The sequence below is a fragment of the Dendrobium catenatum genome, unplaced genomic scaffold (genome assembly GCF_001605985.2).
Source record: "Dendrobium catenatum unplaced genomic scaffold, ASM160598v2 fragScaff_scaffold_974, whole genome shotgun sequence".
Lineage (NCBI taxonomy): Eukaryota > Viridiplantae > Streptophyta > Magnoliopsida > Asparagales > Orchidaceae > Dendrobium > Dendrobium catenatum.
In genome coordinates, this window is record NW_021319436.1 from 1,988,765 (window position 1) to 2,012,193 (window position 23,429).

The 23,429-nt window shown below is 34.3% G+C and overlaps 2 protein-coding genes across 2 annotated transcripts in view; one reads left to right on the forward strand and one right to left on the reverse strand.

Annotated features, from left to right (window-relative positions):
• LOC114580340 overlaps positions 1-3,211 on the reverse strand; it is an 11,670-nt gene extending 8,459 nt beyond the window's left edge. Inside the window, exon 1 of the mRNA XM_028697566.1 lies at positions 2,860-3,211. Coding sequence (XP_028553399.1) covers positions 2,860-3,211 — 352 coding nt within the window. The remainder of the gene's footprint in view (positions 1-2,859) is intronic.
• A 1,720-nt stretch (positions 3,212-4,931) lies between these two features.
• On the forward strand, positions 4,932-22,365 carry LOC110101898. The gene is made up of 9 exons (XM_028697567.1): positions 4,932-4,952; positions 5,817-6,023; positions 6,183-6,285; positions 6,407-6,486; positions 6,584-6,661; positions 13,322-13,413; positions 20,195-20,306; positions 20,483-20,608; positions 21,914-22,365. The coding sequence occupies exons 1-9, from the start codon at positions 4,932-4,934 to the stop codon at positions 22,028-22,030; spliced, it is 936 nt and encodes a 311-aa protein (XP_028553400.1). The 3' UTR covers positions 22,031-22,365.
• Positions 22,366-23,429: the final 1,064 nt, after the last annotated feature.

The window sequence follows — 23,429 nt, forward strand, 5'->3', positions numbered from 1 at the left end:
CGCTTTTCCGTGCCGATTTTGTAATTTTCCCGTGGCTTGACCCTTTGGTTCCCGTGAATGGCTGCTGGTTCCCGCGCCTTGGCTCTTGGTTTCCTGCGGTTGGCTCTTGTTTTCCCGTGCCTTAACCCCTTGTTTCCTGTGTTGTTTTCCGGTCCCTAGCTGGGCTGTTTTCCCGAAGCAGCCAGGGGGCTCTTCTTGTGGATTTAATGCCCTGTTTCCTGTGCAATGTTGGGCTGCTGTTTGAAGATTTTTGGGCTGCTGTTTGAAGATTTTTGGGCTGCTGTTTGAAGGGCTTTTGGGCTGTTTTTGGATAGAATTTGGATAGCTTTTTGGGGACTGTTTGGGAGGATTTCCATGAGCCTTTCCACTGTTTTCTATGCAATCTTCCTATAGAATTCCTGCAGTCTTTTGGTCTTCTTCTTAGTGACTTATGGCCTTCTATTTTCCTATTTTAATGGCTTTAAATATTGCTTTTAGGTGGCTGTTTGTATTCCTTCTTTAGTGCCTATAAATAGAGTTGTTTTAGTTATGTGATGTGATTGATTTTTGGAAATGTAAACCTGCCGGTTTCGTTGGAAAAGCTTGCGAGCTTTGTCCACTCCTTCTCATCCCCTCCGGAAATCTTGCGAGCTCTTTCCAACCTTCGTCTTGGCTTCTAATCTCTTTCGTCTCTCCTCAAGTGCCACTCCACCTGTATCCCTCTTCTCAAAGTAAGCAAGTTTAGGGTGTCGTCTTGTTTGAGTCATTTGTAAGAGTTAAGGGTTGTAATGTCATGTTATGTTGAAAGTCAAGTTTGTAAGAGTCTTTATTTATAAAAGTGTTCGTTTATATGAAATGTAAGAGTTAGTTCTAAAATTTCTCGGTTATCTCTTCTTTTTGAGGTATTTTTGTATTTTCTTTTTGTGATAAAAAAATATAGGGTCCCCTATATTTTTTGATTACACCAGACTACCTCTTTTGTTGCCATTGTATCTAAAAGAACTTACCTAATAAATGGAGTCCCCTCCATTAAAGGATAGGTTTGATCCATACAACATTACCCTTGCATATGTAGGGTGGCTATTTTTGTGCTTGAACATGGGGGACTAGGATCTCTAGATTACGCTTGATGCAACTTGGTCATTACTCCATATTACACTATTTTATAGTCAAAGTTGTAATCTTTTTAAAACCACTCCATCATTTATTAGATTTATATTATTATTATTATTATTATTATCACTATCATGCCACTCATTTAAAAAAAAGTTAAACATTCTATCTAAATGTTATTTGTTCTTATTGTACATAAGAGCTATGCCTTTTTACTTGATCTTTTTTTCTTAAAAGTCACGTATGGCTAAATGGGAGGTTAATTTAATCCCTAACATATGCTTGTCAGTGTAGAGACCAACATCGACATCAATTTCAAGCTTTGGCTTTGCTTATATGAACAGGCCATCATCATTGCCAATCAATGGTAACCAGTGTGGCATATTAGGTGCAGCTTTCATGGTTGATTGCTAGGTTGGCTCTTATGTATATTTGACAACATCAACAACCTATCCCCTCCACATCATTCATAAAAGCATTCCATTTTTTATTTTTCATTGATATTAATGTTTTTACTTTTTAGCACTTTGTGTTTTTGAAGAAGAAAAAAAAGAAGGTAATGATTATCATCATTAGTTTATCCCAACTATTTGGAATTTGTTTTATGAATCCTCATTTTTACTTCAGTTTATATTATTTTTTTATGATCTTATCAATTTCTTTTTGAGGATTAAAATCATATCATACTATCAGAATTGTCATATATAATGAAGCAATGAAATATCATAATGTTTTATTTCTAATCAATTTATTTCATATTTATTAATGTCAAGGTTTAAAATTGCGTAAATAAGCCTCGAAGCATTTTTAGTCCGTGAGGCGAGGCGTAAGCCTCGAGGCAGTGTGAGGCGTAAGCCTCACGGATGATGAATTGCGTAAATGAGAATTTAAGGGTTTTAGCAGGTAAATAATAGTAAGATTCTATCATACAATAAAAACATCTAAATGACAGATGAAATTAGTGAAAAGTAAGAAAATAGATGCAATAAAATCATGTTCAAAAGTACAGAACCACAAAATATTAGTCTATCAAAACTCCCAAAGTACAAATAAGAAAAAACATATTAAATCAAATCATGTTCCATCACTAAATGAGTCTTCAAGAGAATTTTCTTCTCAAATTGTATCTATGAATGTCATATCTTCATCATCTTCAATGTGACAGACTTTTCTCTTCCCTGTTCAATAAGAATGATCATTATCATGTTACTTTCTCACTTGATATAAATATAATGTAATAACATATAAGAAGTTGTAGAATACTTTTATTTGGTTGTTATACTGTAGAACTAGTGAAAGTGTGTGGTGTGGTACTAGTGGATGTGCCCGCTTGATCTGCTTCGCCCGTCAAGACATCCACACTTAGATCCTTTAGTCACAAGTTTGATAATGACAAATCTGCCTCATCATCTATGAACCACTCATTATTAGATGCCACATCATCACACACCAATAGGTTCTCATCATCCTTCAACCCCTTGTTCCTCAAGCTCCTTTCTCTCAACCTCTTGTTGTGCATAATATACACAAGGGAGTTCATTCTGAGTGTTGAAAGTCGATTTCTTCTCTTTGTTTGCACATGACTATATGTACTCCAGTTTCACTCACACCTAAAAGAAGAACAAGTGAGACCCAAAACTCTAACAGCAAAACTCTGTAACTCAGGGGTGAAATCACCAAATTAGATCCACCATTCAATAATTTTCAAGAAGAAAATTTATAATCAGAACATATTAAAGTGTTATGCATTTACAAAAATAAGTATACCTGGAGACCGTTTGACAATAATTGATTTTATTGCTTGCAAACCAAAAAATTCCTCCATATTCCGAAATAGAACAAGTTGTAAATCTACAAGCTCCCTAACGGTCTGATCCGGTATTAGTCGTTCCATGCCATGATGCAAGCCAAGCTTCACCTCCGGGTTTGAGGATTTTCTCTCTGAATATTGAAATTGAGGATTCAGATAATACGCCGCTGCATGTAGATGACGGTGTAACTGGACCTCCCACCAAACATCAATGATATCCCAAATCTCTCTATAACTTGCCTCATCTCCTCTCAAGTTATTTGCAATCAACTCTTTCGCCTCATCCATAGCATTATAAATAAAACCCATGGTTGGTTTCTTCGCGGCATCCACTAAACGTAGAACTTGTACCAAATGTCTCGTGCTAAATATAGCATAGGTTACAATAGCCCAAAATTTATCATTTAGAATTACCCTTTGTATTTCCTTCCCCTCAGTTTTCTTCCCCCACGCAAAATTAAGCCATTGTGTTGATGTAAACATTGCTTCAAGAGGTTGTCTCACATCAAGCAGGCTCTGCAGTGCAAAAATGCAAAAAACAAACAAAAAATCTAAAAAAACTTCGAACACTAGATTTTCTTTCACTTGAAAAATCTTTTGTTGAACTAAAAAAAAAAACCAAAAATCATTTGTGGACTTCTCCTAGAGGGTGGCTGGACACTTCAAGCTTATCGGAGTGAGGCGGCGCTGGCGGGAGAGACGGCGGGAAGGGAGGCCAAGCGAACGTGCTAAAGAGCTTGCGGGCTGTGGGTATTTTTGCTTGCTCGGTTTTGGGTAGGCTTCTATGAGAGGGGAGGAAGAAGTCTTATTTCATTTAGACTTAAGTGTGTGGGTCCCGGTTATTAGAGGCGTGCGCCTCACACTAAATTGCTCAATTCAGCCTCAGAGGCGCGCCTCACAGTGAAAGAGGCGTACGCCTCATGAGGAACCAAAATTGCTTAAGCAATGAGGCGATTTTGCCCAGAATTGCGCATAGGCGCGCCTCTAATTGCGCAATTTTAAACTATGATTAATATTATGATTGGCCTTACCCAATTTTTTGGGGTTGGCTTTATGAATTCTCAATTTTTATTTATTCTTATTGATTGTATTAATGTTATTATCTTATTATCATTATCATTATGATTATGAATTCTTGTTTGTTGTATTAAGCCTATTATCTACAAATAATTCTGAAGATTTTTTTATCATATTGCCTTGGTTCTACTTATTTTTCTTCATAATTTTCCACCTCAAATTATATATCCATCTAATTTATGTATTTTATACTCTTGGTTATACATTCCCAAATGATCTATCATATTAAAATTATTAATGAGTAAAAGCTCAAAATAGTCCTCCAATTATTGATAAATGTTCAATTTTGTTCCAAAGTTTGTCATTGCCCCAATTAGTCCATCAACTACTAAAAATGAGTCAATTTAGTTCCAAAGCCTAAAATAAGAGTTAAAGTTTACTTTAAATTTAAATATGAAGGGTATTTAAGGTATTATAAGTGGATATGAGATATATCGCTTATATTGCTCAATTTTATCATTTAATAAACTATGATACATATTTAATCTGCTACATGATAAGAGTGAATAAATAGTGAATTTTAAGCAAAATATACCGTTACTCTTCTTGACCATAAACTTCATTTCTCAACAATAAAATAAGTCTAATACATCTAAATACTCTTATGTGTGAGGTTTGTATAATTCAATTAAATTTATAGTTTAGAAACTAATCTAGACAATTAAATCTCAAGATTTGTTAAACAATGGTGAATTCGATAAGATTTGTCAAACATTGGTGTTAAACACCATAAACAACTGTGAAATAGAGGTGTTAAAACTTTGCTGTGTTTAAATTTGTAAAAAAATGGTGTTAAATCTGCCATTTAGAAATCAATTTGTTAAATAATCCTGTTAAATCTTACAACAAAACCTAAATATGTTTAAACTTGATTTTAAAAGATAAACATTCAACCTAGCAGTGTATTCGTCTCCTTGTGGATGTTGCACATTGCTCGCCGCTTCATCTCGTGATGTCGAAGATCATCGTGATCGTTCGTAGTAGTTGGCATTTGGATGTCGAAGCGCATCATCTAGCTCTAAGTGTGTCTTGCTCGTGGTGCGCCATTTGGCTCTCACCGCATGAGATTCTGGATGTCGAATCGAAGCACGCCACAATGCGTCTCACTCACAGTGCATCTCGCTTGCAACCTACTTGTAGTGCGCCGCCTTGCTTTCAACTTCTCCCTCGCACAATTCAGTCTTCAATTTTGTCTTGAGGGCTTATGGCGGGAAGACGAGCATATAACATGTAATTTTACTAAAATACCCACAAAAAGTGAAGGATTTTTTCGTCAATTTAAATGGCAAATTTAACTTAGGGACAAAATTAGACAATTTTTAATAGTTGAGGGATCAAATTGAGACAATGTAAAACTCTGGGACCAATTTGAGCAATTATCAATAGTCGTGGTATTATTTTAAGCTTTTACTCAATTATTAATTCATAATGTACTAATATCTAACACTAATTTAGTTCACATGCATGTAGCACTTTCGTATTAAATAGCTTCATATCATATGAGATGCATATCGTAATCTTTAAGAAGTTAGTTAATTTCCCTTGACATATGCTTTTGAAGTGTTATATATATATATATACCTTACCTTAAAATTTTTATAAGAACTTGCTAAGAGAGAGACAATTTCAACTGAACTTCTGAATTTAGGTGCTTCTCGTGAAAAGTGTGGCATAAGTGACGATCCAGCACATGATCGTATATTTTTGATAATATTGTTTTGCATTTTGACTTAATATATTGTAGCTTGTAGGCTTCAATTAATGCTGTGCTATCCAGATCTAATGACAACTAACTGCTATGAAGTCATCCGGCTTTCTTGTACTAAGCAGTTGAAAGTCTTTTTTTTTAAATTTCTGTGAGGTTGGTAGCGACGACATGGCTACAGCTAGAAAGGAAGAGGCGATACCACCTGGTAGTGGTGCAAGCCCAACTGGATCTAGAGCTGGGTTGTTCAGGACACCAATTTCAGGTGGTGTGCATAGTGCAACATCTGCTCATGACTTGCCTCCACCCGCCTTGGCTGTTCGTAACCTGATGGAACAGGTATGTTTCATAGTCATTTTATTTTTTAAATATAGATGCTATCATTATCAGTCATATGCGGATCTTGTTGTTTATATGCCATCATTGTTTCATGTTGTACTTTTTTCCTTTTTGTTTTCTTGAATTTTTCTTCTTATCTCGCTTCATATAAATAAATAGGCCAGGTTTGCTCATCTATGTACTGTGATGTCTCGGATGCATCACCGCCGTGCAGGGTATCCATTTGGTTCTTTAGTCGATTTTGCAGCTGATTCAATAGGCCGTAAGTTATCTATGATTTTCATTCAGCAGACCTGAGTTCTTTCTGCTTGAATTTACATAATGCTGTTATTCATTTATTTAGACTGCTTGAATTTACATAATGCTGTTATTCATTTATTTAGATCCTATTTTTTCGCTTTCTCCATTGGCCATCCACACCAGGAACTTATTGGCAGATTCAAGATGCACTCTTGTTGTGCAAGTATGCCCAAAGAATAATCTTTTTTTTCTTTGGTTTCAAAATTGAAATTTACATCATATTGTGTCTTCGAGACTCAATTTCACGCTTTAAATTGTAGATTCCAGGGTGGAGTGGGCTATCAAATGCTCGTGTGACAATATTTGGTGATGTTTTCCCTCTTCCTGTTGACAAACAGGTTATCATCATACTAATGCATTTCTACTTGTTATTTTACTTTTTTGGAAATATATACATCTTGGATGTTATGACATATTTTGTTTGATGCTTTTCTATTTTTATTTGATGAACCAGTTATTTTCGTAGTACATCTTATTTGAACTATTTTTAGATCTGTAATCCAAATCTTAACAAATGCTAGATTGGTCAAAACACCACACTATCTTCTTTTCCTCCATTTGATTTATTTTTCTTTGGGAAATTTGCATAAAAGTCTTTGTGGTTATGCTCATATGTAAAGGACAAAATTTCAAAAATTTTCAGCTTCTCAATAAAAAATAATGCTTCAAAAGTTTGCTGACTTTCAAATCCTAGTAAATTGACCATTTAGTCAAGGTTTTGAAATACATTGTCCCTCATACTCCAATAATAAGTTTCAGTTCTATTGATCCAAATTCCCATAGGAAGAGGGAATAATATGAAGTAGGGCACAATTTTTTTGTCCCTCACTCTCCACCATGAGGCACTCAACAAAGCTAGTGGAGTATCTTACATGCAATTCTAGTAGGACACGTCCATAGTATTCAGCCTTGGGTACCTTGTGATCCCTGGTGAAAGTAGCTAGATCAAATACATAAAATGCATCCCAAATGCACGTAAATCCGCGGGAAGCTTGAGCAATAAACCATGACTTTAGCCCACTTAAATGCTTATTTGCCAATGGTCTGAAAGTTCCTTTTCTAGGTTAATTTGTGGCCTCTATTTGCCTAGGTTGACAACAAACATTCAATTGGAATCTCCATGTAAGATACCCGCATATGAGTTGACACCTGCTTTATGTCAGGATCCTCAATGGAGTTGCACTAACCTCCACTTATAAAAAAAATAAAAAATCAATCAATAAAAAATCAAGGTGATTATCTTAAGCTTAGTTTTCATGAGGATAGGGTTACTCATTCTAATGGCATGTATCTTGAAATTCCCAACTGAGTTTAGCACTTTGTGGAAGCTGTTCAAGGTTATCTTATCATATTTAAGGAATGAACAGTTTGTAGAATATTGCCTTGGTTATACTGCAATGTTGAGTTGCTTGTTGACCTCAAGCAGTGGCTGTCACTCTGAACTCTGAAGTTTCTAGAAAACGGCATCATACTTGTCTAGAGAAAGGACCCAAGTTTTAAATTCTTCCAAATTGAGCTGTTCAAGCCAGAAACTACCTCAATAATTCCCTTTCGATGATAAAAGAGAAAGATAGATTCAAATGACTCACTACACTGGAATGCATAATTTTTTGGGGCTTATCCTTAGTTGCCCCATAACCCCCTAATGCAATCAACATTTTACAGATTTCAATTATGGTCATCCAATAATCCTCATGGAGGGCATGGATCCAATTATAAAAAATTAGAAAGAGTCCTATTATAGAGAATCCAGTAAATGCCATTTAAATTTTATATCAGGGATCTCTAAGTCTACGTAAAAAAAGAAGAAGAAACAAATAGGAAGCATAAGAGCTAGCAGATAGTGTCCTCAACTCATTAAAGACTTTGCCATCCAATGAACAAGACTTTAGGTTCATGAAATTTCTTTAAGTCAAACTAAAAATATAATATAATCCGTCTCCTTAGCTTAGGGTCAAGCGAGATAAATAAAGTTGGACTCTATAAGTCCAAATATGGCCAAGTTGCGAACAACCCTCTTTTGTCAACAAGTCAAAAGACGCCAAAAAAGGTTGTCATTAAATAAGGATTCTGACAAACGGTGGGCACAACTCAAACATCTTAAATTAGAAGCAAAAAAATGGAGGTTTGACCTAGGATTTTCCATAAAGAAAATCACTTATTTTGGAGGAGGGGGCCAGGGGGTGGTCTTGTGATGAATAATTTCCCAATCATGCATATGACCTCCTGTTCGAAAAAAAAAGAATAGTGACTCATGTGTAGTTGGCCTCAAATAATGCCACGGGCTATACCTAAGTCTTCACCTAAATTGCTCCCCTTCTGTTCGGGTTCTTGATGACGAACCTATGCTAGTTTGGTTGACATTTTGTCTCATGCGGAGGTCTCAAATGAGACTATGCATGCTTTGGTTGACATTATGCCTCATCTAATATCTCCAACTATGATGCACCGACACACCTCTTGAAGAGGGAATGTAGTGCTCGACACGGCATACACGTGTCCGATTAAAATAATGTTTAAATTTAATCCGATAGGGCTGGGACACTTGTCGGACACGGCTGGGGCACGCATGCCCTAATTTTTGATGATAAAATTATTTTAAATTATAAAATTTTAATATTTACTAAATCAAATAAAACATCGCATTCGCTCGTATATGCATCAATACACTTATTGAAAGGCATGATTATTAGAGAATGAATCATTTTTTTTAAGGGGTAATAATGATTATTGAAAACCTTTATGCCTACTTGTGTTTGCAATTTTTAGTGACATGGAATAAGAAGAATTTTGATTATGTTTGGAAGATCTTTATGTGCATGCCTTATTGTAATTCTAGTTGATGAGATTTGTTGAAATATGTGAAAAGTTAGAATGATATAAAACATGTTTAGACTATAAAAGATTTAATATTAATAGAATAAAAATTAATATTTGATATCTAATTAACTATTATGGGAATGCACTAGAGAACTAGAGAAGTATAGAAGTAAATAGATACATTCTTTGTCATTTAGATTAGAGGTTAAACAAATATTTTGGGAGAGAACTAGCGAACTAGAGAAGTAAATAGATACAATGAAGAACCAACTTTTATTATAAAATATCCAATGAACTATTGCAAATATTTCTCTTGATAAACTAGAGTTGGAAGCAATGATATTCAATGATGATTATATTGAAGGGAAAAAAACAAACATTTGAAGCTAATCTTAGTAGCTGAAGCTTGAATGCTTGATGTTGTAGTAAATGGTTATTTGTTTATATTTTTATGGTTGTACTAGACATTTTGTACTAAACATTTTATATTATAAGCTAGACAAGTTATCATGCCATTCATTTATTATCATTTGTCATTTCTAATATGATGTTACATTAATATCTATACACTATATAAAAAAATATAATGCTATGTCCACGCCGTACCTGTGTCCTATATTTTCAAAAAAAAAAAAGCTGTGTTCCATGTCCATGTCATGTCTGTGTCCGTGCATCGTTGATCTCCAATGAAATTATACTTGATTTGATTGACATTGAATTGCATGCTGATATTACTTGACCTAAGAAAACAAAAGGAAGAAGGAAAGAAGAAAAATGACCAAGAAATGCCCCCAAAAATTCTCACAAGACTGAGGCATTACACACACATGCACGCCTACCCATCCATCTGAAAATAGTATGTTGTCAGCCAAGTAACATGTTTATCTGGGCCGACATGATGCTTAGCATTGAGATCACTTGAAAGATGGTATTTACTTAGGTCAACATCTTCTTCTACTTCTAGATATGTGGTAGATCCTCATTTACATATGTTGACACCATGCTTCATGCCATAATTCCTACCAAAAATTGCACTTGCATGTCAATACAATTATGATTGGGTTTATATTTCAATTAGTCTCCCCGTCAAAAATGCCCGTTTAGATTTGACCAAAAGTTAGAAGAAAGCAAGCTACCTTTGACTGAAAAAAGAAGATTAAAAAAGTATAAATAAAAGGATGATGAAAAAGGGCACTCCTACATGCACAAATATAAAAGTTATATGTATAGGGTTGATATTGTTCTTTGTGCCTCATGCTAAGATCCCCAATAAAACTATACCTAATTAGGTTGATACCATATTTTTTGCTAGGATTTTTAATACAAATCTCATAAAAAATAGAATGCTTTATACAAACCCTTTATAAATATATCAAGAGGTAAAACTTGCATGATAAAAAGGTTTAGATTGAACATAAACGCTCATGAAGTAACTTCAACCTAAATGACCAAATGAGTAGAATTTTTGGCTCACAAAGATTTTCAAAATAAAAAAAGTTCTTCAAGTTTGCAAGTTTCAGTCAACCATGCTGGAAAAGTGCAAGTTCTTCTTTGCTCAAATCTAAGACTATAACTGTTATGAAGGGCAGATTTAATAAACTCAAATATGACCAAGTTGCTGATAACTCATTACTTACTAAGTCAAAGAACACCTATAGTTAGAGGGTGTCTACTTAATATTTAAAGTTTCAAACTTTTTTGATTTGACAAGTTCAAATAGACCATATTTAAAAGGCCTTCTTTTTATGTTAGCACATTAAGGCAGAATTGAGGAAATTTTCCTTATGAAAGCAACAAGCTGAGCTGGGCATCCTTTAGAGGTTAAATCACAATCTTGATTTCTTTCAATAAATCTACAAGCATCAATCAAAGATTGAAGCAATGTATATGTCTTCTTAAGCAAATAAAGCATAGAATGGAAGGATAGATCTTGAAGTTCATTTCGAGAGCATGATTAGGGATGTCAAAACCGGGTTCTTGGTTGTGTCCAACCCGAAACTATTCGACTTGACCCGAACCTGACACGTTTTTGCAAACGAGTTAGTTTTTCGGGCCCGAACCCGACCCGTTTTGGGTATGTTTTACTAATTTGTTTTAATTTAATTCGATTTATTTAAACCTAAATTGAATTAAGGTAAGATTTACTTCAATCAATTTAAAATAAACCAAACTTAATTCAGTTTGGGCAAAATCGTTTATTATTTTTGGGAAATAGCATTTATGTATTTCCTAATAATATTTTAAAACCCTCCAAAATCAATTAAAAATGGGTTAAACCGGATTGATTTTGGGTTTCAGGTCAACCCGAACCCAACCCGGTTCTGGTTGACCCGAACTCAAAATTTTCTGATCGGGTTCCGGTCGGGTCAAATATTGACAACCCTAAGCATGATGAATCATTTAGTGGATACTTCCATTGGTGCTAGGAATTGAACTCACAAACCTTCTCTACTGAGCCAACTTAAGCATGAAGGATGGGTCATTGAGGCAAAATGGCAAATCCTTCTCCAAAAGGCATGTTAGTTTTACTATATTATTGATAGAGCTAGATCGAGTTTATTCTTCAACAAGGATGGTAAAGCATAAAATATAGGGCATAAGGAATGCTAATCATACTCAAGAGTTTGGTGAAACTAAATAAGGTTTATCCTTGTTAAAGTCTGCCATACTAGAAAGCATGGGGCAAAAGATATATTAAATTTATGGGAGTCTTCGATAAAGCTAGAATGGGTCAATATTTCTTGAAGTTTGCTACTACATAAAGCACATGATATAAGAATTCTATATCATGTACAAATTTAATATATGAATTTAAAAAATAAAAAATATTTATTGGGGGGAAACAGAAGCCTTGCTTGACCCTTTAAATAAATAAATTCAAAAAGGAGTAATAAAAAGGCGCTTGCACACTATTAAAATGAGGTAGCCAACCCTCTTCCTCCCCATTTTTTCCAAAAAAAAAAAGTTATAAAAAACCTTTCCATCGTATTTTTTTTCTTCTTTCCTTACTCATCTTACATAATTCTTCATTCCAACCAAGTTCTCCCTACTCGAGCGTACACTTCTCCTTTTCTTGTCTCCCTCTCACTCGCAGTTTTGCTTGCTCGCATGGGCCTTGCGCAACGAGCATTAAATGAAGGGAAGACTATGCAACCCATTTGTCATTTGATGGGATAAGAATACATTTTTGGGTATATTTTAGTATACATTCACGCACAAAACACCTTGCACAAGTGCCTTTAAACACTTTTATTGGTGTCATGGGATACAATTTTAGTTTGTGCTGTCCCATGTGCTACATCTGAAATGTTTTTATTTGCATGGTTACATGAATTATTTTAGCTATCCACTTATGAGGGTGACATAGAAGCTTTGTCAAAACATCTCCAAAATTTTGAAATAAAAAGGAATGTTGTGACGCTAAAAGAAAAGTTAAAACATGCAAAAATCCGATTTTACTACAAAAGATGAGATGCCTTATAAAGGGTGCAAACATGAGAAGATATAAATCTAAAAACACTTTGCACTGATTTCAAGGCTCAATTATCTACATAAATGGATATAATAGGCATGCTTTTAGTTGAAAAATTATCTAAAGCTCGATTCTTTACTTTCAAAAGTTATAGTTAACAAGGTTAAGCCAATAAATATTTTAAGGCTCGATCCTCTACAAATGAAGTTAGAGTAGACATGGCTTAAGCTCATAATCATCTTAATATTGATCCTTTACTTTTAATGAGTAGAGTTGAGAAGCCGATAAATTTGAAGCTTGATTCTCTATATATGTTGGTAAGGTGGACAAGCCCATAGTCTGCTAGTTTTTAAAGTCCAATCTTTTATACACAAGTGATGGGTTTGCTTTCCTAAAAGAAGAGTAAATCATCATATGCCTAAATAAACAATGTAAGTTGGACTTCCAAGCCAACCTGCAGTGATTAGGCATATATTAAAGATTGTAAATGCTGGAAATGAAAATCTTACATGCAAAGGCTAAATATGAATAAGATCCCTGCCTGTTAGTGTAGGCATTGTGGCTTGAGTCTTAAAGTACTTAATGTTGAGTTGAAATAACATGTTCCATGTCAATTTCATTTAAACTATATAGACAATTGGTTGTTATGATGTTCCTTGGTAGATATTCCTTAACATATATATAACAATATTATCACATACTTCAGGAATGGGCTCGTCAACAATTCATTTCAAAACACCAACAGTGGGCATCTCAACAATGGGGGAACTTTTATTATTGCAGGATGGATACCATAAGGTATGCTACTTGAGTTCCTTATGTAGAATGTTCCCTTTTATCCAGTATAACAGTGAAGTAACCGTTATGGGTGCATCTTAACCTCTTTTGTTGCATATGCTTTACAAAGCAAAAGATTAAATATGTTTAAAGCGTGCCGAAATTTTTTTTTCCAAATTTCTAAGAAAGTCCATTTTATCCTCATGTTTATCTGGATGCTTGGCTGGTAGAAAAGTGAAGGGTGGCTTTTTTGTAATTTTAAAATTTTCGATCAAAATTTCTGCATTTATGTCATGTATAGCCAATCTCTTTGCACAAGCTTGGTTTGCTTCATCAAAAGTTTTAAAATATTAAAATATATTTTATGTGCTGAAACCAAAAAAATACAGCATTTAAAATCACTGTTTAAAATATTGATGTCATTCAAGTTACTAGTTAAAATCAGTTGGTGCAGACATGGTAAAAAATTGTGCAATAAGAGGCGCCTCAACGTAATTTCAAATTTTTAAGCCTCAAAGCCTACGCAATGAGAGCTGACATTGAGGCGTGCCTCGCCTCATATTTTAGAGCCGTCCGCCTTTTATAATTAAAAAAAATCCTAACCTAGTATATATCTATTCGGTTTGGCCCCCCACCCCCGTGCGTCTTCGATCATTTCCGAACCGAAACTAGGTTTCTTCTCCCTTCTTCTTCGAGTGACATTTTCCCCTCTTCATGAGTTTCTTCCATTCGACCAGCGTCGGCTTCCTTCCACCGTGAGTTGCTCGTCTAATTGCTTAAAGTTCTCTTCTATCGCGAGTTGGGTTGGAGTTGTCACAACCCAACCCGACCAGGATAGTTCTTATTGTGTTGAGCTGTGATAACAAACCCTAATATCTTGTTTTGAAATTATTTCAAATTTTCTGCCGATATTTATTGAAATAAACGATGAACTACAGAGCTACTAAAATATCCAAATACTAAAAAATTCATCTATAAATTTTCTTTCATTCATCAAAATAATTATATAGATAGCATTGTTGTGGAGGTTGGAGAATATTTGGTTGTACAAGTTGTGATAGATAATGCAAGTGCTTACAAGGCTGCAGGTAAAACATTTATGGAGAAACATATGTACTGGACTCCATGTGCTACACATTACATAGATTTGATTCTTGAGGAGCTGCCTCAACACAAGAATGCACTTACTAAAGCAAAGAAAATAACTAAGTTTATTTACAACCACTTTTGGGTTCTAGCTCTTATTAAGAAATGTTCAAAAAAAGAAATTATGAGGCCAACAGCAATAAGATTTGCCACCGCTTACTTGACCTTAGAGAGTATGCTGGATGCTAGACAATCTTTAGAAGCAATGTTCACATCTACATAGTGGTTGAGTTGTGCTTGGGCAAAGAAAACTGAGGGAAAAGAGGTTAGAAAGATTGTTTTAAATGACAAATTTTGGCAAAGTGTCTTATACGCCATTACAACAATTAGACCTTTGGTTCAAGTTTTAAGGATGATTGACGCAGAGAAGAAGCCTGCAATGGGTTTAATCTACAATGCTATGGATGAAGCTAAAGAAATGATTGCCTGCAAATTAGGAGGTGAAGAGGGAAGGTTTAGGGAAATTTAAAATATTATTAATGATATGTGGGAGCTACAGCTTCACCGATACTTGTATGCAGCAGGCTATTACTTAAATCCTCAGTATCAATATGCAGAGAACAAGTCTTCAAATCCTGAAATAAAGTTGGGATTATATCATTGCATGGATCGACCGATAAGTGATACAGCTGAAAGATCAAATACAAACATGCAATTGGTACCTTTTAGGAATAAATAAGACTTTTTTGGATTACAACATGCAAAGAATACAATTGCCAAATGATCTCCAGATAATTTCATTTAATGTTTTAAACATTTATTTAAAAGTTATTCTTTGAGCACTAATTAAACTCACTTATATAAATCTTAGTTGAGCGGTTGATTCAGTTTGGTGATGAGACTTCAGAATTGCAACGTTTTGTTGTGAAAGTTTTGGGCTTGACATATTCTTCATCTGGCTGTGAACGAAATTGGAGTACCTACAACCAAATACATACAAAGAGGAGAAATCGTTTGTCTACATTAAGGATGAATTCATTAGTGTACATTATCTACAATAGGAGACTCAAAGACAGGAATTTGAAAAAAAAAATTAATGGATGATGAAGATCCTTTGCTTTAAGGGGATGTGCTATCTGATAATGAGTGGTTTGTAGATATGAAGTTGAAGTGATGCCGCCTGAATTACAAGATGAAGATTTAAATGTTGATTTCTTTGATGGTCATAAAACATCTACATCCACTACAATTCAATAACAAATCAAAAATGTATATAAATAATATAGTTTTCTTTTATTAATGTATTACACTATTATTAATTTTGTTATTGTTCAAAAATATTTAGGGAAGAGGAAGATAACTGATATTGAGGAAGGAGCTGATTGAGAGACATTAGACTCTATAGGAGAGGAGGAAGGGGAGAGAGCAGTTGTCACGACCCGGCCCGGTTAGCTCGTAGATACGAGGCGGGAACGAGATCGGGCATGAAATAAAATTAACTAGTCATTCTTCTTAACAAAAATAAAACTATTCATTGAACTCTTCAAATACAAAAAGCGCCTCTAAATCATACTATGATTTGGGAAAGAAAGAATTTGAGTTGAACTATATTTCATATTGTCTTATTAGTGGGATATTTTGATTTCACTCCATATCTTATGTATTTTTATGTTTTATATTTTTTACTCATTAGTACATAAAAAATTTATCATTTTATATTTACGCAATTTTTTGATTTTGAGGCTTACGCCTCAAAACGCCTTGAGGCTTATGCCTCGCCTGACGAATGAAAAATGCCTCAATACCCGATTACACAATTTTAAACATTGGGTGCAAATCTTAAATGTCAATTCAAATGCTTGTTTTGAAAATAGGTTTTGCGATTGTTACTAGAATACATGGTATGTCCGTTCAATCAGCCCCATGTTAGTGAGGAAGGTCTTTTCCAATTGGCACAGTATTTGCCATTTGGACCTTCCTTAATGGCAGATTGGGTGTTCAGAGAAATACTGAAAAGATTTTGACCCATGACGTTAGACAAGAATACATGAATGAAGTTTTAACCCAGATCCTTTTCTCATAAATTTTCAAGTTTTATGAAGGCCGGATAAAATTAACGTGAAAGCATAAAATAAGAATAAACGGGTAATGATGGTCATTTAAGCCTACTACAAATAATTGGGATAAGATAAGTGATGATTATGATGATGAGATAAAATTTGTGTGTAGGTAGAAGGGAAATAGACTATAGATAATTTGGCTAGAATTTATGCAAAAAAGTTTGCACAAAATAACTTTAGCACATTAGACAATATTCAATCGGAATGAGTGACAATTGAGGATTCATTAAGTTAGCCTCAGATACTTGGAATGTGAATGACAGCAATGGTGTGAATTGCAACAACATTATCATGGGAGAAGTCATTTGGCTGCTTGTAGATCCTTGAGGAAGAAATTCATGAACTTGACTTATGGTGTCTGACTTGGCCAATTTTAAAGACAGTTGATACGCAGCTCCAACAATGTGGATACTAAGAACTTAAAAATTTATTTTAGACTCCTCTTTTCATGTTCAGTTTTGTTTTTTGTTTTAGTTCCATTGTTCAGCTTGAACTATAATTTTAAGGTTTTTTGTGCGTAAAACAAAAATATAGTAGTACACTGTTCATTTAATTTTGAGAAAAGGATCAAATGGTCCTTTAACTCTTTATGAAAGATCATAATAGTCTCCAATTATATTAAATGATCATTTTGATCCCTCAACTCTTTAAAGAGAAATCAAAATAGTCTCACCATGAGACTATTTTGATCGTTTTTTGATTTTTTATTCCTTTTTTAAAGATTTGAGGGTCCAAAATGATTATTTGTTATAGTTGGGGATCATTTTGTCCCTTCATAAAAAGTCAATGGACCGTTTTGGTCCTTTTCTCATTTACTTTTTAATTTATATCTTATCCTTTTAAAGTTAAGACAAATTATGCTCTAGTAATGTTTTTTATTTGCTTGCTTATTGATAAAGCCAGTAATAAAACGTTCTAATGGCTACATATGAGATTGGTTGTAAAATTCATCCTTGTTTTATAGCATATAATTTTTTTTTCATATGAGAGAATAATAAAATATGGTTTTAAAAAGGTTTAACAGATCATGTTTATGTTTTTTAACTTTTAAAGATCATATTTTAAACAGTTTTTTCTTGTACTAAAAAAAGATAAAATTATGATCCTTGAAAATAATTAAAAAAACAATTACTTAGAAATGTTTGCCAATTGAACTCCTAAGAAAAGGTTGATCTTAACCTTAAGAAATAAATCTATTTTAGAATGTTATTCCTTGTAGAAATCACTCTGAATTTCAAATTATTTATTGCCTTTAATATCATACCCAATCAGTTGATGGGTGGTTTTTATTGTTTGCTCACGGAGAAGGATCATGTGTTTTAAGAATCCACTTTTCTCCTTGCTAATTCACAGTATTTTGTATTCCACACTATTTATGAGTTTTAGTTGGAGCGTTTTGGGCTTTGGGTGCGTATTCAAGCATCTATTATAAGTCTCTTGCTTTCTAGGTCAATACAGGGAGTAATTATTCCGTCATGTTACCGAATGCATCCGGAAACCAATAACAAAACGCCACGTCACTAAAGTGCTCGGTACCGTGTTTGGTACAGCGCGCTCGGTACACTCGGTATGCTCGGTATTGCTCGGTATTTTCATCGGATGTAATAATTTTTCCAATACAGGCTTCGTGACACAAGAAAATGGTTTATATTTGACCACATGTGATATGAAATTTTATGCTAGATTTAGGAGTAGTGGTAGGTTGTGATTGAAATGGATTGGTTTTGAAAAAAAAAAAGAAAAAAAGAGAACGTTAGTTACCTAAAATTTTGGCCGCTTATAGTTTGGGTGTAGATTGATCATCACCTCAAGTTACACCTCAAATAAGATATGATACCCACAAATGAGATCAAATATTACCAACCTGATGAAGATGATTCTAGACAATTAGATTATTTATCTTATTTATGTGTTTGAGTCTGTTTAATATTTTAACTTTGTCTGAGCCTTGGAGTTAATTAGGTATTACACTTGTTTTTGGATGGCCTAAGAATTATTAGACATTCTACTCCTGGATGTCATGTCTCGCATAAATTGATTTCTTTGGGACTTGAATGGATAGCATTTTACAATTGAAAAGAAAATGCTTAAGGGTATGGTCGCATACTCGTCTCTGAGATTGAGTTCGGTTCATCTCCTTCCCCATTCTCACCATGTCTACTTTATTCAGTCTTCTACATTCTCTCCCTTTTCCAGTTACCTCAAAACTCATCAATAGTAATGGCGTGCCATGTCAGCTTATGGCTAATAATGTTGTTAATAAGGATAGTGCTAGCATAACTCAACCTTCCAACTTCTTAGGCAGACAAATCGTATCCAGGCAATGGTTCTCATCTTCTTATGAGAGCCTATCAAGCGGAGAAATCTACAACCTATGGAGTATATTTACTGCATGATAGACTTTGGGATGGAAAAGGCTGTAAGTTCTTAATTTAAATATGGCAAATAGAACTACCAGCCAAGGACAGATTAATTAGCCTCTCCAGCCAAAAATTATTTTATGAATCTTATCAATCAAAGTTTGGAAGATAGTAGAGTTTAACCCGAGGAAGACAATAGGAGACCCCAGTAAGTGATGGGAAGATAGCTAATTGGGAGACCAACGATGTAAGCATGCAATAAAAAACCAATTTACTAGATCTCTTTGCTAGCAACACTCTTCTGTTTTTGTTTTCTTTGATATTTTATATTTCTTATTCTCTATTTTTTTTTGAGGTTTTCTCCGTTTTGAAAATGGTTTTCAGGCTCCGGAAATAGTTTAATGGGAAATAAAAAAGATTCACAATAGAAGTACTGTGCTCAAGTGTAAATTTTTGGGAGTGAGAATATGTTCATTTATTTGAAATGCAACTATTGTAGAAGCATGTTGATTAACTTGCATTAAGAGCCTTTGTGGAAGCACTTCTCATGGCCCACCTTATTGTAGTGAAAAACAAAAGCTGGATGGATTATGGTCCCACTTTTAGCAATTTACTTTCTTTGTATCTTTCCATTATCAGGGCCATATCAGGAAAAAGTGAAACTAACCATACAAACAAATGGTTCATCAAGGCTATGTTGCTGTCAGCTGCATCCTTTCCCCCTTGGGATTTAGCCAAAAAAAAAAAAGATGATATTGATGCTGTAGAGCTCTCGTGCCTATAGATCAACAGTTTTGTATGAAGATGGCTTGTTGCATGACATGTTCATCATAAAATATTTTTTTTGTTCAGCAAAAATTTACTCTTGTAAAGGTCTGAGCGGCTTTCACATATTTTGATTTGGCTGTGATCATTTAACTTCAAGACGAAGCATTTCAATTTACCATGGTATCATCAGAGTTTACTGTCTTGTGTCTTAATATTTATGCAGCCATAACTTTACTCGGATGTATTGTCAGACCTGCATTTATGTTTCATAATCAACAGTTTAAGTGCTAATAATTTTGAGGAGGTGCTTAAGCTTATTGGCATCATATATTCACGCTTCTTGTTTATCATCTGCTTTCTATTTCTTATCTCGGGCTTCAGACTTGCAACTTTCTCTCTCACTCTATTAGCTAAAAGTCTATAACTTTATATTTGTCCTTCCTAACTATTATTTGATACTTTCATCAGCGATGTATATTTCATTGGAGGATTTGGAACTGTCCAGTGGATCGATGTCAAGGAGTATGAAAGCCTTCAACCTGACAAGATTGCTGTTGATGGTGGAGAGCAAAACTTGAAAGTTTGTACATGAATGCTACTTTTTCTTAGTAAAATCTAGCTATACCTTGTTTCAAGTTAGTGGAGCTTGAGTAATTAAGATGGCTAGTAATTCCTCTCTTTAAGGGCTAAGAGAAATAGATGATGACTGCATAAATTGTCTAATACATTTTGCTGCTGATTTTTTTGTTGCTGTAGGAACTTAACGCAATCTTCTCGAAGCCGCTTAGAGAAATCTTATCTACTGAAGGAGAGATAGATGATGCAGCTCTCATATCAGTAGACAGCAAGGGTACAGATATTCGGGTTCGACAGGGTGCTCAGGTAACTTCTAATGTAAAAATAATCTAGCTCTACATTGTACTCCATTTTCGTTTTTAGGAAGTGGTGATTAGAGAGCGTTTGGTGGTTTGGGTCATTAAATCTGTGTTATCCCCTTGCTCAAGTACGGTAGGCCTAGCCAGTGAACATGAGTAGGTCTAAGCAATCTAATATTGGAAATTCCAGAAGCTATTGTCAACATAAGAGAGTGTATTTTACTGTTTTCTCACTTGGTTAAAGGGAAGATATGAAGCATATACGCAATACAAATATGGAAATATATGAATTCTTTGGAACATTTGATTTGGCTTGAATATGGCGAATTGGGTATATTTGTGTGTTTCTCTTAACATGCACATGCATTTGACATATAAAATTATTGCAAACGCTTATATGTATGAACTTATGTATGCAATTTTTTTTGGCAAGTATGCTGATCATTGGGTGCTCTATAATGTTTCATCAAGGGGCTTTTTGATTGGATGTTTCTAAAACTCATGTATTTTAGGCAAATAAAATACATTGAAATATACTTTTTGTATTTATTACGACACATTTCAAATGTATTTAAATACGACGAATGGTGGCGATCGATTGCCCATAGGTGATGGCGTTGATGGTGGAAGAAAGGCGGTAGGCTGTGGCGGCCAATGATAGGTGTTGATGGCGAAGGATATAAATGGTGAACAATGGCGATGGGCATTGGGGAAGATGAGGTTGCAGTTTATGAGTTTTCCTTAAATTTAGATTTTACTCAATTTAAATGAATTTCAAAATCATAAAAAATAAACGTTATGTGGTATTCTAAATTTCATACACAAATGCTTTGTATTCAATTTACTTCAAATCAACCACAAAAACAATCAAGAACTTTATATTTCTTTTACTCTGCTCATAATACTTGCAACCAAACGACCCCTAAAAGAGAAATCCCAAATCCTTGGAAGCTGACTAGGTGGTCACAGAACCATGATTTTAAGAGAGAGGAGAAATTTTATGTGTACAACTTTCTTATTATATTTAGTGACATCAAGTTTTTCTCAAATCTTGGGGATCCCGAGAAAGAGCCATCCTGAGCTCCTTTTTGATTCACCATGGCTCACAATTGTGGCTTGGTTCTATCACTATGTTATTCAATGTTCATAAACTTTATTGCACGAGGATCGGATGTTGATCGTTGTTCTGCTTTAATTTTTTTTTATTTAATTTTTTTTATGGATATTTCATTTCATATTTTGAACAAGAGACTTTCGAATCAGGAAAAGAAATTACTTTTGGATTTATTACTGAACTTTTTCATTAATGCAGTTTAACATTCAGAGGTTGTCATTTGAAGTGGAGCATGGTGTTGGGACTTTGGAGGAGGCTAAGAAAGCTCTTCAGAAAATAATCAACAGAGGGTGTAATCAGAGAAAAAAATTATAAAAGTTGATCTGAACAACTCTGTTACCGTTTGTCAAACAGAGTAGAAATATAAGGCCACTTGAAATAAATGAGATATTCCAGCTGCTGTTGCTGTTGCTGTTGCTGTTGCTGTTGCTGCTGCTGTTGCTATTGCTGTTGCTGTTGCTATTGCTGGTGAGTGAAAACCCACCATTTCTCTTAAGTGATAGAAGAGTAATTGTATAACTTTTATGGTTTGTATATGTAATCTTTCATTGTTATAGTTTGTAAAGTTTGTTAGAGATTCAGTGTGGCAATTTAGAAATAAAATTCCTAAGTAAATGCATATATTAAATGTGATTTTCTTGTTTTTTGCACACAGTTATTTGAAGCTAAATTAAGGAGTAAGATTGTATATCCGTTATAATTTTGTGCAAGTGAATTAAAATAAAAATTATTCTTTGTGAATTTTTTTTGGGTCAAATGTGGCATTGTTAGAGAAGTGGTAATCGGGTTATATCTAAGAAATGATGCAAGTGATATGAATGCTGGGGTATAACCTCCAAATTAGTGAGCTCAAGCTTAGAAACATTTGATAGCTAATTTGAACTCAAAAGTGGAGAGCAAGAAATCAACCTGAATGCCAACCATGCTTATTGTAGTCTTCCTTCTGCGAGCTTATCAACCCAGTCCAGAGTTCGGGAATGGTTTTTCATTATTCTCTCTCTCTCTCTCTCTCTCTAGAGGAAATAAATTAAAAACCTCTTTAATAGGACGAAGAAGCCATATACCAACATACTCCCTTCCGAGCAAATGCAACCCAAGATGGGCGAGTACAATCCCAACAACTAATTCTATATTGGCTTAAATAAACCCATTTTCTTACATCCAAATTTTTTAACCATAGTTTTCTCAGACTTTGAAAGTGATTAGAAAAGTCGCCTGCTATTATGCTCATAGTTTCTCAAACTTTTTTAAGATTGCTGTGTACAATGAAAGCTTGCTCACAAATTAAATAAAACTAGTAAAGAATGACACTTCACACAATATCCTGAAGATAGATTGGGCAAATAATGATATTGCCAAAATGATTTAGGCCTCAATTGAAGTTTGTGAAATGAATGTTTTAGTTGTTTGATTTATGTTGCTTTAACTTGCTCACTTGCTTTCAAATGAAAAACTTTCATGGGAGGTTTATAATGAGTATCAAGATATTATTTATGTACACTATAAGATGATGCGCATGGTGTCACTTGTTTATAAGATTACTGATGATGATGATGTATTGATACAGCTCAATAAATTGAGTAGTTATTCCAATAGAGGCAGTTTGCAACATAGCCAAAGTCAATGGATGATGTGACTGACAAATGACAACAATAGCAATGTAAGATGGCAGCAGCTATAGCATGCATGCAGCCTTCACTTGTAGCAGCTAAAA

What these genes read in the sequence shown, in the direction of transcription:
- LOC110101898 (XM_028697567.1), top strand. Translation starts at nt 4,932, where the DNA reads ATGTCGAAGATCATCGTGATC. An exon ending in CTCTTCCTGTTGACAAACAG is followed by an intron (nt 6,662 to 13,321) that starts GTTATCATCATA and finishes CACATACTTCAG; the next exon opens with GAATGGGCTCGTCAACAATT. An exon ending in TGCAGGATGGATACCATAAG is followed by an intron (nt 13,414 to 20,194) that starts GTATGCTACTTG and finishes TACTTTCATCAG; the next exon opens with CGATGTATATTTCATTGGAG.